This window comes from Myripristis murdjan, chromosome 15, assembly GCF_902150065.1.
Source record: "Myripristis murdjan chromosome 15, fMyrMur1.1, whole genome shotgun sequence".
NCBI classification, from domain to species: domain Eukaryota; kingdom Metazoa; phylum Chordata; class Actinopteri; order Holocentriformes; family Holocentridae; genus Myripristis; species Myripristis murdjan.
The window spans coordinates 18894751-18910085 of record NC_043994.1 but is presented as its reverse complement, the minus strand read 5'-3'; the positions used below and the strand labels follow the sequence as shown (position 1 = coordinate 18910085).

The following is a 15335-nucleotide window of genomic DNA, read 5'->3' as shown; positions in this document are numbered from 1 at the left end:
TTTAGGTGCAATAGGTATACATATATTCCAACTTAATAGTGCAAATAAACAGAAGTGCATAAAAGATTGAAAAAAATCAACACAGCATGGGCTTGTGTAATACATGCTGGTATGTGCAGTGTGTTTCAAGCCTGGGTCTCCTCCTCAGAGAGCTCTGGAAAAATAAAATAGAGTATTTTTTAAATGTCCATCCTGTGCTTGTCTTTTGCTGCTTTATGCACCTCTGTTTATTTGCACTTATTCAGCTGGAACAAATGTTTACCTTTTGGATGCAAAGTGCCTCCAGTCTCGTTATTTTGCATATTTTGAGCCATTTTAGAAGCACTTCCGCCCGTTTTTTCACCCATTTGGATTACTAAATTTCACCAGAGGCACAATATAGGCCTAACAGAGTAGAGGTCTATTTGAAAACTAAACGACCAGGGCAGTTTAAAAAAATGAAATAGCTACCCACAATAAAGTAGAAATTTACAAGAGCTATGGCTTGGTTGACTATGCTGATTAGCCCTTTTTGTGGTGTAGAAGCTGATTCTTTTCATTTCCTTCAGCACAATGGAAGCAACACTTCTTTCACTTGTTAGGTGGACATGGGTGCAAATTCATGCACAACACACTCAGTCTGATATTGTCAGCTCAACCAATTTACAAAGTAAAACTGGTGACAAGACCATGACATAATAACCATATAACCTCGCCACCTCCAAGACACACAGACACACTCATACACTTATTTTGAGCTTGCTGCTGTCAGTCTACAGCAGACCTACCAGACAGCATATCACAGAATCGCAAAATGTTAAAACACATTCTGACCCACATGGATTTTTTTTTTCCTCCTGGCTCATTTGGATGGATGGCACCCTGGCTGACAGATGGCGCCCTAGGCAACCACCCTTGTCACCAATGCCTAAAACCGGTTATGTGTCAAGCCCATGTGTCCTGTGTGTGCTGGCACGACAAACAGCTACACTCAACAAGCAAATTCAAAACAAGTGCTTTAATTACACCACAGGGAGGAGTTCTTCAATTCAGTTACACCAAAGCAAAATTATTCTAATGTGTTATTTTGGTGATAAATAGCTTTGCTCTGATCGTTTATCCACTGGAACTAATCTCTGTTTCTGTCATGTCATACTGGCTCTGACGCTCAAACGACAAAACAGGCGGGTCAGGGGCTGTATGCCGTGTGTGGCTGTGTGTAGCTATTATGGAAGTGCTACATGACAGAAACACACTCTAGAATGATAATGTCAGTGGAAAATACAACACATTATTCAGAGCCCCATCTGAGGACAAGGTCTTGCCAACCCTCCAGTGACCTGTGTCTGATTCAGATGTCAATTGATCCCCAAGAGAGCTGGGGGAATGGCTGAGTACAGCGGTGAATGACAGAGGAATCTAACACCTATAGTGTACTGCGGTTCACCCTCTTCCTCCAGCAGGGGACAAAGGGCATGACATCTTTGTATAGACACAAAAGCAGCATAACTTCATTCCTCTGGTAGGCTACAGCAATGAATGGACCAAAAACATGATTTGGATGGTCCTCCTGAAAAATGAATGAGTGGATCCAGGGATGGAAGGATGTATTGATGACAACATTGATGAATGTAGAAAAATATGGAGGGAAAGACAGATTGCTTGACAGATTGTGACCAAATGTCATAGTAGGAGAACAGGAGGGAGACAGTGAAGCGAAGACAGACAGAGTATGAGAGGAGAGAGTGATGGAGAGAAAAGGAAAAGAGAGAGAGACATACACACACAAAGCTTCCCAGAGCCAGGGAGTATTTATAGATCAGATATAGTCAGAACCTCTGCCTGGCAGCAGCGGTGTGCTCCTTGTTGCTCCTGCTGATGTCTCTGTGCACATCTGACGCAGCTCTGGCTCAGACAGGGACATTAGGAGAGGATGTGATGCTGATGTGAAAGGCTGAACTGCCGGCTGACCGACCTACTCTCTGACTGATGAATGAATGAACTTGGGGAAAGAAAATTCTGGCGTGCCTTCTTGTGGTTTCCATGATGTTTTTCTTACACAAATGAGTTTACTTTACAAAAGAGTTTACTTCAGAAATGAGGCAGAAATAAAAGCCATTCTCCCATATTGACTGCTGGTGTGGAAGTAGAAAGTAAAGCACATTAGGTTAGTATTTATGTTAGGAGTCATCTTAAGACATTACATATAATAATAATAATAATAATAATAATAATAATGTTGTTATTATTTGTGTGTGTGTGTGTGTGCGTGTGTGTGTGTGTGTACTGAATTATTGGCAACTTAAAAACAAAATTGTCTGATGAATATCAGTAGGCATTTTTATTCTAAAACTGATATATAGTAGTTTGGAAAGAAACCCTTATACATATACATTGCCATGTATATTTTGCCATGATCATGTTTTCATTTGAATTTATCGGGTATTATGAGCTTATGAAAATAGTACAAATGCATATACAGTGTACAACCAAATAAAACAACCATCTTAAAATTGATATCTAAAAGTGATAATTTGGTTTCCTGCAGACCTAAGGAGCGCGCGCGTGTGTATGTGTGTGTGTGTGTGTGTGTGTGTGTGTGTGTGTGTGTGTGTGTGTGTGTGTGTGTGTGTGTGTGTGTGTCTGCGCGCGCGCAGCGTGTGCGTACGCGCGCGAGGCAGTAAGAGCGCGGACCAGAAGTGCGCTTGGTTCGCCTGACAGCACGAGCGCGGGGAGCTTCTAGTTGCCGAGAGCGCACAGCACGAGACGGAGACGGGGAATAACGACTTTACCTCCCAGCTTTGACGCTCATTTTTATTAATGGAAAATCAAATATGACCTGTTAGCGGTATAGTCAGCCGTCCTCCGTGAGGCAAACAATAAAGCACCATTTTCCTAAACAGAATAGCCAAGATATCAGCCGTTTCCCACAGTTCCACATTCCAACGCACACGGGGAAAATGAAGGCGAAAAACCGTGACCAAAGCTTGTCGGACTCCAGGGAGCTGGACGGATCCTATGACCAACTAACGGGTGAGTGAACGGGCTTCCCAAGCTCCGGCGGATGTTGAATGATAGCCTGCAGGTTAAAAGGATTAAATATGCAAATGTGTACTTCTCTAAGAATCCCGGTCCACCTAACTTCTGGTGGTCCGGTTGAAATGTCTAACCTGTTCGCCACGACCTGTTGTCAAATTCCCTAACGAAAAAGCACTGTAATAACCTATCCTTAAAATATTCCTACTCCTATGAGACTCACAGTGTGTCTTTACTCCTCCTGAGTAAGTTTATAGTGATCAGTTTCACCACAATACCTTCACCTACAATACTCCTACACGGGCTTTGAGTTGCTGTGTTTTCTCTGTAGCATCCCTCAAAGAGAGCAGTGTTGTTATAGTTCCTTTTCGTAAGGGATAAGAGCAACCGAGGTGCGCGATGTGGTTTACTTTCAGTAACAATGCTTGTTTGCAAAACATACATATTGCATCTTTTAATTATGTTGCATGTCTTTGTGGTTGCATAATGTGGTGCGCAATGTTTGGTGAGTAGTGGGTGGCTTTTGTAAACAATGATAAGACAATGGTGCGGTTTTGCTGGCCTGGCTCACCCATGGGAGACCACGTTATTGTCGCTCTTGTGACCGCTGTCCTGCTGGCTAGATAACACCTGTCTGGCCTATCTTGTACCCACATTGTGGAGACCGAGCGGGGTTTCTCGGGTTTTCTTTAGTTATCGCTGCTAATGTGAAGAAATGTCCAGTTCCTCTGAACAGCGTGGGCATTATTTGCTGAGGCTGTGCAACTTAACGAGCGGATATATTTATATTTTTTTTTGCTTTGCAATCATCGCCAAGATTGGAGCCACAATTGTCTCATGCCATGTTGATCTGCGAGCGTGGCAATTCTGTGCGTTCATGCACCACTACTTTTTATTATAAACAAACAAATAAAAGAAGATGTAGTGTGTTTGTCAGTGACTGGGATGTCACACAAATGGACTAAATGTCAGTTTTCCTGAAGTAAAACCATTATTCTCTCTCTCTCTCTCTCTCTCTCTCTCTCTCTCTCTCTCTCTCTCTCTGAGTGAGTGAGTAGGTGAATGAGTAGGCAGGTGACAGTACAGCCCCTTGCAGCTTGTATGCAGGCTCCTAATCAGTAAGCAGGAGAATGTGCACATCCTCTTGCCAGTTAACTGAGGAACCACCATAATGAGTGAGCACGTGTGCGCACATATATGTATGTGCTCTTTTGCATGCCAGACACACTCTTGAGGAGTTTCCCCGTTACCACAGCCCTCCACTGTGATATTAGCTCACAGCTCTCACTGCTTATGTGAGCACCGTTTGCCTGTTAAGTGCCAGCTGCCTAAATAAAACGCTTGCTTTTATGCCTCAACACATCTCAGGCCTGCAGAGGGAAGTTCTGCCTGTCCAGACAGCTGTGTGCCTCGGGCTCGGCAGGGCCAATCTAATCTCATTTCCACTAGGCCATGCATTAGCAGCTAAGCGGCCCTTTGTTGCAAAGTTAATGCATCCCAAATTAAGATAAGATTGCAGGATCTCACTGTGTGTGCATCTACTGGTGTGTGTTTGTGCATTTGTACATGCGAGTATTTCTGGGTATCTCTGTGTATGTGTGCATCTGACTGGATTTATCAGAGTGAATATTTGTGTGAGTGTATATCTGTGTGTGTGTGTGTGTGTGTGTATGTGCCTGTGCAAGTGTGTGAAAATGTGTGGGTGTTTTAAGAAGCAGCAGCATCGCTTTATTTTGTCTGTGGTCCATTGTTGAAAGTCCAAAATGTTTTATGTTGTTAATTATTGGGATGTGTGGTAAAGGTATTACAGACTCCTATACTGACACTTTAAATAAACGCAATGGCTAGAGTTTGTACTGCTAAAAATCAAAAACATCCATCAGGTTTTAGATTTCAACAGATGGATTATAAGACAGCTGAATTATGTGAACTGCCAGCCCACTCGCTGCGCTGACCATCTTGCTCGGACAAACAGAGAGCTTTGCATAGCTACCCAGAATCCACAAGACTCTCAGTGTCAGTGTGCCTTGTGGCACACTGACTCTTTCCTACTGGCCTCTCTCTTCACAATCCAATTTTTGCTTTGATGCTGTCTCATGACTTTGTCCTTGACTGTGGCACTGCAATCAGTGTCCGATTAGTTTACAAGAAAAAACATTATCAAATTTATTATGAATGATGAGTAACTTTCACTGTGAAGGAGATTTGCAGTCATACAACAGCAGTAGACTTAATCTATATCTAAATTCTTCAGAGGAATCTACCCTTTCTCTCTCCTTTGCCACTTTCCCTCCTCTTCTTTCAGATAAGCTTCTTGAAATGGTCCCTTGCGCCTTACTGTCCACAAGAAGTCATATTACTTTTTTTAATAGTTCTGCAAGTGGAGAGAACTCGTCATTCTGTGTGGAGGAGCAATTTACTTCCTGGCATAGTTTTTAATGGCTTTTTGAAAGCTGCGAATAGCATGGCTAATTCATCTTTGTAAGACTCTGTTGCCTCCAAAACATATTTAGCCCTGATACTTTGCATGGTTGTTATGGCTGCCTCATGCCAATAAGAGTCAGTGTAATGAAGATGTGATGCAGCTAAAACTGTGGCAAAGCGGTGGAGTCTGAAACGTCTTTTGTCCTCATGTTTTTAAGGCCACAGAAATAATCAGACCTGGAACAAGTGTGTGTGTGTGTGCATGTGTGTGTGAGAGAGAGTGAAAGAGAACAGGTGACAGGTGATTTGCTACAGTTTCCTCACTAAAATGGACAGTACACAGCGTGATATGAGTGCAGGACTTTGTGTTCTGTGAATAGATCCTTAAGTGGGTTTTTTGTGTGGGAAGGACAGCTACAGGTGAGTCATTCCTTGTACTTACAAGCAACGTGTGTGAGTGTGTGTGTATGAGAGCATAGGGAAAGAGAGAGAGAATTTGTAGCCTATGTGCTTGTGTATGTGTATGCTTGCAGCAAAGCTGACCTGTGTTGCTTAAAGTTAGTGTGGGTGGTCTCCAACCATCAGCATTTGATTTGAGTGAAATGGAGCCCTCTAGAAATAACTCCTCAGCCTGCTACATTGTACTGAAGTGCCCCCCACTGGGTGTGTGTGTGTGTGTGTGTTACCTGTGCATATGTGTGTGTGTGTGTGTGTGTGTGTGTGTAGTAGCCTGGCATTCCCTATTGTGTTTAAGAGTGCAGGCTGAGAGATGAGAGGTAATTATAGAAGCACGGTGCAGTAATCTTCTCTTTTGCCTCACATGCCAAACTCAAGAGGAATTACATCACGCACACACACACACACACACACACACACACACACAAAAGCATGCACGCATACATGCACACACACAATTATCTCAACCTTGTCATGCCTCTTTTTCCTTGAGCTGAGTTATTATCTAGAAGCTAAAACATTATTGCTTCACGACGGAGCATGCCAATCATTGCCTTTGTTCTCTCGGATGCAAATGGGACATGTCACCTCGCTGTAGACACGGATGAAGGCGACAAGGATGTGAATTTTGGTTTCTTGGTTGTATCATCAAAGTTATTTAGATATACATCAAAATGTTTTCTTTTAACTGTCCGGCATCGTGACAGTTTAAAAAAAAAAAAAATCGTATCTTTTTAAAAAATCTTATCTTCTGCTCCTCTGCAGTCTATCCAACCTGATGTTAAGAAGATCTGTTCCCCTTTTCTCATCATATTTGGATTCTCTGTAGAGTCCAGGACCTCAGCGAACATGCGAAACCCTTTCATTGTTTTATTCACAGTAATGCTTAATAACTAGGGCAAAAGAATGGCATCCAGTGTCGACAGGATTGGCACTTTTGTGGAAGTCTGGTCATTGTGTTCAAACAAATTTTGCCCACTCATAGTGTATTTTGTGTGTGTGTGTGTGTGTGTGTGTGTGTGTGTGTGTGCTCATTATGAGGTGTAGTGGAGGCAGGCTATCTTTCTCTTGGATAATTAGAGGCATGTGGAGATCAGCTGAATATGGCTCAAAACTGCATAAGGACTCAGGGAGACATGGAGTTGAAGCTTCTGCATATGTGCATATTTAGAGGCTGAACATTGATTATTTAGAGGCACCATTCTGTTTGTGTGTGTGTGTGTGTGTGTGTGTGTGTGTGCACACACGTGTGTATATATATTACAGTATGTATATGGAGGATGGGTTGTGAGATCATGTCCATCTCTGAGATTAATTGGATATTCGTGCCTGGCAAAGTGAGCCGATCGCCCACTCCGCAGTAGTCAGCACAATCCTCCAGATAGACTGCTCACACATACTAACATGCACAGATTCGGGAGCGAATGCACACACCCAGGGTCACAGACACACAAATATTCAAGCTATTGTTGCTGTTTTAATAATTAAATCTGTGGTGTGTTAGGTTGCACAGACACATAGTTGTTATGTAGGTGCTGGCTGAGAACTTTTTACTTACAACAAGTTGACTTTAAAGTCGAGTTGTGTCACACAGTAGTCATGGCTGTGGCTCTCAGCTCCAGGAGAGATGACTTGCCTTTGCCTTAGATAGATTTTGATGGTACATCTCTGGCCACTCACACACATACACACTTAGAGCTCTTAATGAGTGAGATAACAAGCAATGACATTCTGCGACCAAGAGAGCTGCCAATGTATCTCAGTTTCCTCAGGCCTCGTTCTCATCCTCAGCTCAGCATGCATGAGAACACAGGCTGACAGCTACACAATACAATTAAAACCATCTTAGAGAATTATATGATTAAATTGCACTCCTCAGTATGTATTCATAGCTACACTAGATGGACAAAAGTATTGGGACCCACCTCTTAATCATTGAATTCAGGTCCCATGGCCAAGGGGGTATAAAATCAAGCACCCAGCCGTGCAGTCTGCCTTTACAAACATTTGTGAAAGTATGGCTCGTTCTAAAGAGCTCACTGAATTTGACTGTGATACTGTAATAGTAATCTAACAGTATGCCAGCATTGCAGCAAGTCAGTTGGTGAAGTTTCTTCCCTCCTAGATATTCCACAATCAACTGTAAGTGGTATTATTGCAAAGTGGAGGCATTTAGGAACCACAGCAACTCAGCCACCAAGTGGCAGACCACATAAAGTTACAGAGTGGTTCGCTGAGCACTGAGGTGCATAGTGCGTAAAAGTAGCCCACGCTCTGCTGACTCAGTAACTGCAGAGCTCCAATCACCAAGCACAACACCAAGCGTTGGATGGAGCGGTGTAAAGCACGCCGCCTCTGGACTCTGGAGCAGTGTTCTGTGGAGTGACGAATCACACTTCTCTATCTGGCAGTCTAGGTTTGGTGAATATCAGCAGAACATTACCGGCCTGACTGCACTGTGCCAACTGTAAAGTTTGGCGGAGGAGGGATAATGGGCTATGGGCTTGTTTTTCTAGGGTCGGCCTCGGCCCCTCAGTTCCAGTGAAGGGAAATCTTAATTCTTTAGCTCACTAAGACATTTTGGACAATTCTCTTCTTGCAACTTTTTGGGAACAGTTTGGGGAAGGCCCTTTTCTGTTCCAGCATGACTGAGCCCCAGTGCACAAAGCAAGCTCCACAAAGGCATGGTTGGGTGAGTTTGGTGTGGAAGAACTTGACTGGCCCACACAGAGCCCTGACCTCAACCCCATCCAACACCTCTGGGATGAACTAGAACAGAGATTGCGAGCTTGGCCCTCTGGTCCAACATCAACACAAATGCTCTCCTGGATGAATGGACAAAAATTCCCACAGACACTCCAATGTCTTCCCAGCAGAGTGGAAGCTTTTGAGTCCAGCAAAGGTCTCAAGCTGGTCTGATAGCCTCTCTACTGTGAACACATGACACAAACACACACACCAACCCATTGATTGTTGTAGTGTCCCTATGGTGAAGTGCTCAGTGAAAATCGAGATTTACAGTAGCTAGACAGAACTGATTCCAGGGCAGGGGTGGCCTACATAATTGAGCCTGTCAGAGGGAGTTTGGCCCAGTGTCACCTTCTCAGTGTGATAGTTGCCGCTGCTGCTGGAATCTTAATTGCCACTGGCACTAATTAAAAGCCTTTATTTAATGTGTCATCTAGTGTGCTGGGACATGTCTGACACACGTTTCCTCATCGGGGATCCTCACTGAGTTTCCGGGCCTGGCTTCTCCTGGAAGTGCCAGAATTGCTGACATGATGTGACTAGATGGCTGAGTAGAGGAACGCTCTGAGTGGTTTATGTAGGACTATCTGTCGCATTGATTACATCACGAAAGGAAGGGATATAGGTAGGAATAATGAAGGGAAGGGAAGAAGGAATTAGTGAAAGGGGGGGGGAAGGGAAAGAACCAGTATTAGCGCCCAGTATTGTAGTCAGTTTGGTCACAGCATTGAGTCCTGATTTAATTTGGTAGGGCAATATAAAATTTTAGTGGGCCACATTGGTGTTGGTAAAAATACATCTTTTTTAATGAAAATTATTAATTCAACTAGCAACGTGAAGCTAGGGAACTGACAATATGTCTTCCGAAAATTAGGTTAAAAGTAGCTCCGAGCCATCCGAGCGCTATCGTGGCTGAAATTTTCACGCATCCCCCTCAGCCTTAATATCCTGCAGTTCCATCAAAGTTCCATCAAAGTTTTCCCAAAACACAGCCTTTGGGAGCTGGGAACTAAAGATAATTGGTAATGATGTCAGCTGTATGCTCGTGCATGCAAAACATGTAACACCCACAGTAACAATAAAAGTCCCCTGACTACTGGTGTAAACGTGTAAGACATTTTTTTGTATTTTACTAATTGTATATATATATATATATATATATATATATATATATACTGTATATATATTTTTATATATATATATACTGTATATATATATATATATATATATATATATATATATATATATATCCTAACAGGATACTAAGCCACACCTATACCAGTACAGATATTTTTGAAAATACAACTTTATTTTTCAATTTTTATTTAAAAAAAAAATGCCACATGGGAGCGTTGTTTTTCTAGAAATGTCTTTGTATGCACAAGAATGCTAATACGCACAAGTCACAGCTATGTTAACATGCACAAAGACACTGAGGATTGGGAAAGGAGCAATTTGTTTATCATCAAGTTACAAGTTCAAGTGCAAATACGGTTAAAAAGTCGTAGTCTAATAATATCCAAAACTGTGCACAAAATTTAAGCAGGACGGGACTTGAACAAACATGACAAAAACAAGGGTGACTCATGTCCATGCATAGACAATGAGGGGCTGAAAATTATAAATGAATACAAAGTAATGAAATTAAGAAGCTGTGTGAGGTCAACGTCTATGCCGTAAGCGTAGAAGCAAGCGTAGTTGTGGCGATGATATCCGTTTATATATCCGTTTTATCAAATTGTACCAGTTTCACTGTCCACATGGTAAAAGGAAACCAGTGTGTAAAAAAATCCAACTGGGACAAAAGTTGTTTCCACTGATCTTTCATAGACAGGGGGGCAAAAAGTCAAGAAAAATTGGCCATGTAGATGTGATCTGAGGTCAAGGAGGAAGGATGAATGTCTGAGCCACCATGGAGGAGCCATGGATGTTACCAACAAAAATCAGGGGCTTGGTAAGTTTTTTTTTGTCTGTGATTTTTTTTTTTTTTTGTTTTTTAAAGGGTGTTGTTCCCTATCTCATGTCAGGGTAAGGATCTTATATTGCTGTAAAACCGCTTGGGGCAAATTTGTAGTGTACAAATAAAATTGTCTTGACTTGACTTCAGGTCTTTAGGTTGTTACTAATGTCACAGCCAAACTGATGGTGTTGCCACCAGCTGAAAAAATTGAGAATGTTAGTTTTGAGCTGTGAGTATAGGAAGGAAATGTGAGAAGAGTAATTAGGGCACAGACAGTATTGCATTTGCGAGGCAAATCCCTTAGATGCTCTTCGATAGTCTGTAGGCATCGTCTGCCCTGTTACAGATGCCCTTCCTGCCAATCATAATCTCCTAATGCAGGGATACTATGTAGCAGGAGTCGTATAATGATATAGAGGAGCAGTCCATATTCAGCCCTCGTCTGCGTAAACCTTACCTCCTTGGCTCTGCTTGTCATTCATATATGCACGTCTCAAGGTAAAGTGGACTGGTTGTTTGCACAGAGCAAATAATAAGTTTTAATAATTGTTCATGCGTTCTTTCCTGCCCTCTCCCTTATGTCCTAACTAGATCTCCAAATAGTCTGACAGTTGCTACATAAGCTGCACTCTCTCTTGCTCTCCTTGTCACTGTCTCTGTAACATTGCTCCCCCTCACTGCATATCCTCTCTCTCAAATCAGGTTATATAATAATATCATATATATATTTCTGTCTGTGTCTAATCGAGTGTCTTTGCTGTCTCTCTCTCTAACGGCCATTGCGTAGTCCTGATTAATCTTGCCGCTCCGTCCTCCCCTTCTCCTTTGTCTCTGTCCGCCCCCCATACCCTTGCCCTCACTTCTTTGCTTTCCCATTGTCCATCCTCTCCATCTCCTCTCTGCTCCCCCTAACCCTCTATCCACCCCCCACCCCCTCCACCCCCTTCCAACCTCTCAAACTCTTTCAGGCCACGTTTGGACCGTAGCTTAATAGGGGTGGAAGCCAGAATCAATCCTAACGAGTTTTAATCTTTGACCGAATCTACGGTGGGCCGGGCGATCGTTAATTAAAATAAGCCGCGCTCACCTCTCCCCCCGGGTTCCCCCCACTACACCTCCCCCCCCTTCTCCCCTTCTCTGTAAACACATTCATTTATAAATGCCTGCAGGGGAGACAGGAGAAGAGATGAGGTGAGAGCGAGAGGCCGGAGAACAAAGCAAGGAGAGATGCGAAAAGGGGGAGGGAAGCCCAGAATTTGCCTGGGAAAAGTCGATGTTCACCTCAGAAGATGGAGTGTGGAAGGAGAACGTGGGGGGGAAACAAAGGAATATTTGATTCGCTTTATGTGTTACAAATGTACAAACAGGCAAAGTTTGAGTTTTTTTTTTTTTTTTTCTTCGCCACACCAGTCCCAAGCCACTGTCTTGTCAGGAGTGTTTATCGACAAGCTGATTGATGGACTGACTGTCATTGAACATGACGGAGCCCCATGTCATTCATGGTGTGTCTCTGTCTAGTTGTGCTGTACTGTCAGTCTGGACATCTGATCTGCATTAGACGACGATTTTCTGTCCATTAGCCCAGTCATTCTCTATTAGATTGATAGCAACACATTGGTATGGGGAGGAGTAGAGCGGGGGTGGAATGGAGCCGGCTGTAATACGAGCCCAGGAAATAGTCAAACAGTGTTAATGTATATTTCAAAGTAGGTCGCAACTCTTTTCCCCTTTATGCATGACTTTCTGACTCAGTTGGTGCACGTGCATCGCAGAGAGAGTCTTGTGTCATCAGAGGTTATCAGCTAGCACATCTCAGTTTCAATCAGGGGACATTGCCATGTATGTGTGTGTGTGTGCATGTGTGTATGTGTGTGAGGCTGTCCACATTTGTGTGGAGGATGTCTGAAGGGCACGTGTGAGTGCCATCGACTGTGAGTGTGTGGCGGAAAGGATGTCTAGAGGAGTGTGTGTGTGTCACTCTCATTCCCCCCTGTCTCTTTTTCTGTGCTTTGGTGACTCATTTGGGCATTACGCGTGTGTGTAGCTAGGTAGGTGTTTGTGAATACATTTGTGTGTGCACGTGCAAATCTACATGATTGCAAGATTATGTGACTTTCCCCTCTCTTATGTGTAAGTGTGTGTGTGTGTTTGTATGAGAGGGAGACTGAATAAGACTAGAAACCTACAGTAAGTGGCGATAATTTAGTTGCGAACAGGCCTGCTGAGGACATTTACTTGCTACACACTGAAGGTCCTTCAGTAACAACTTCAGTGTGATTGACAGCGGACTCGAGAGAGTGATAACGAGTGAGGAGAGGAGACGATTACAGTAAGCCTGGGGTTTGCTGTTCTCAAATGCCCACCACTCATATAATACAGTCTCACACACACACACACACACACCACACACATTGAGGCATACATACAGAAATATACACTTGCACTCACACACATACGGCTTGAGCCTGAGGGATGGCGAACACAGCAGCTGGTCTGACAATCAATCAGTCAGTTCAGTCAGCACTTTGGACAAGGTCTAGTCAATAATTACACACACATACACACACACACACACACACACACACACACACACAAACACACACATATTCACAACTCAGAAGCGGTCAGAGAAGAAAGCACAGTAGGCACAGCCAGCTCAATATCTGTCAATTAGCCAACCGGTCAGAATAAATGCAATGTCTCCTGCTGTCCTACTGATAGCCCAATCAAGCAAAGTTAACAGAGACTGTCTTTCCGCTTTCCGGTCAGTGATGATGAGAAATGATACTGCATTCACGTCATTGTGCTGATGTTGGAATAAGTACTTGAGAGCAACTGATACGGATTGAGGGTTTTCATTTTTTACTTTGTTTTGATTTGAGTTGTATAATGGATTTAAGACACTTCAAGTTAAGGGCATTTAAGTGGGAAGTGCTGCGGTTTAATTGCAAACCCAACTCCGCTTTCCACTTTTACTTATTACTTTGGGGATACTTGGTAGATGCCTTTTTCATTGTTATGGTTTCAACAATGTAGTGTAATTACAGGCAGCTCTTGCTTCATTCACTTCATAGATATGACTTGTATAGACAGTCTGAGTGAATCTGTTCGTCACTCAAGCACAGCACGGGGATAATAAACCCCCTGATCAAAACTGAATGCAATCCATATGTTATGTAACCCACAGACTCCTGATATACACCCACACAAATATTCCAAGAACAGAGTTGCCAATTTGTGCATCAATCTAAAGGAATAGTTCACCCAAACTACAAAAAAAAAAAAAAAAAAAAAAATCCCACTTATCCCTCATGCAGTTTGTCCTACCAGATAATTTCTGTGTGAGTTGGTGAGGTTAGACAGACAAACACAAAACTTTACTCTTTAAATTTTATGAAAATCATAACGGCAACTCCTCTTTCCAAAGAAAATGACATGGATACGCGACATAATCAACAGCCCTCACGGGTGAAGAGTGTCATTGGAAACTATTTCTGGATGAAAAATACTAAGGAGTGTGCTTCAGCAGGAAGTAGTTTGAATTTTGGGTGAAATGTTCCTTTAATTTAACTTTGAGGAATCTTAACATCTGCACACACTGACCTTGTATGACTTTGCATGGCAGAAAGCAGAAACTGTTAACCCAGCGTTTGTCACTAAACTTGTAGGATGAATGGCATGACCTCGTCCCGCATCATTAGCTCCCTGGCACGCCCGGCCTCAATCTGGCCCCAAAATGGCTGCCATCATCGTAGTTACTGTGTCAGCTTGGGACCAGGTTGTCAGAGGGGACACTTCCTAACAGTTTGGTCTTTATATCTCTCTGTGGAGAAAGGCTGAAGTCAGCCAAATCTTCAACCATTTAAATGTGCGCCATGTGACAAGGTGGAGGGAAACAGAACAGAACTTCTTGCATTTTTGGAGTGTACAATATGGTTTAGGGTATTCCAATTGTACAAGAGGGCTATTGAGGAGCACTGAAATGCTGAGCTGGGAATTTGCGTTGAGCTCCACAAAGCTGTGTCACTCTGTGTCCTAACTTGACTGTTGAGCCGGCCTCATAACTCCTCTCAGGCAGCCATGCCAAAGCACGCAGCAGTCTATTCGAAAGACGGCGACTTAGGACCCCAGCAACATATTTGTGCACTTGTGAATCCATTTGCTTTAATCATCTCCGCCGCAACACTGCTTGCTCCGGGCCTCTGCTAGTTGGCTGTGGGGCTTGAAAATCCTTTTTTCCCCTCCACTACGTCCCCCAGGCTCTGGTAAACCGATTATTCACTCACATAGCAACCCGACGTTCAATAAGCCCCTCTCTCCAGGTGCCATGGCCCGCCATCAGAGTTTCATAAGAGTTAATGGAGTCTCCTAATCAACACACACACACACACACACACACACACAAACAAATATGCAGGCACGTTTGATTGATTGGTAGTGTGACAGACATGACGGCAATGGGATCATTACAGACCTGGAGCAGCACAGCAGCCAATGACATTAACATCAAAGGTGGGCCAGCACCTAATTTAGTGTAGAGAGAGCAGAAAGGGGGGGACAAGGCACAGAGAAGGGGAGAGAGGGAGGTGATAAGGAGGTATACAGAAAGGAATAAGGCAGAGAGAGAGAGGGAGTGAGAGAGAGAGAGAGAAAGAGAGAGAGGGAACAGATAGAAAGAAAGAGAGAGAGAGTGGCAGAAGAAATGTGTCCCAAAATTAAATATCCACCGCGA

General features: G+C 43.3%; 1 protein-coding gene across 1 annotated transcript in view; it reads left to right on the top strand.

Annotated features, from left to right (window-relative positions):
• Nucleotides 1-2740: 2740 nt before the first annotated feature.
• The window catches only part of LOC115372431 (Kv channel-interacting protein 2), a 112147-nt gene continuing 99552 nt past the window's right edge, over nt 2741-15335 (top strand). Inside the window, exon 1 of the mRNA XM_030070321.1 lies at nt 2741-3012. Coding sequence (XP_029926181.1) covers nt 2940-3012 — 73 coding nt within the window. The 5' untranslated portion in view covers nt 2741-2939. The remainder of the gene's footprint in view (nt 3013-15335) is intronic.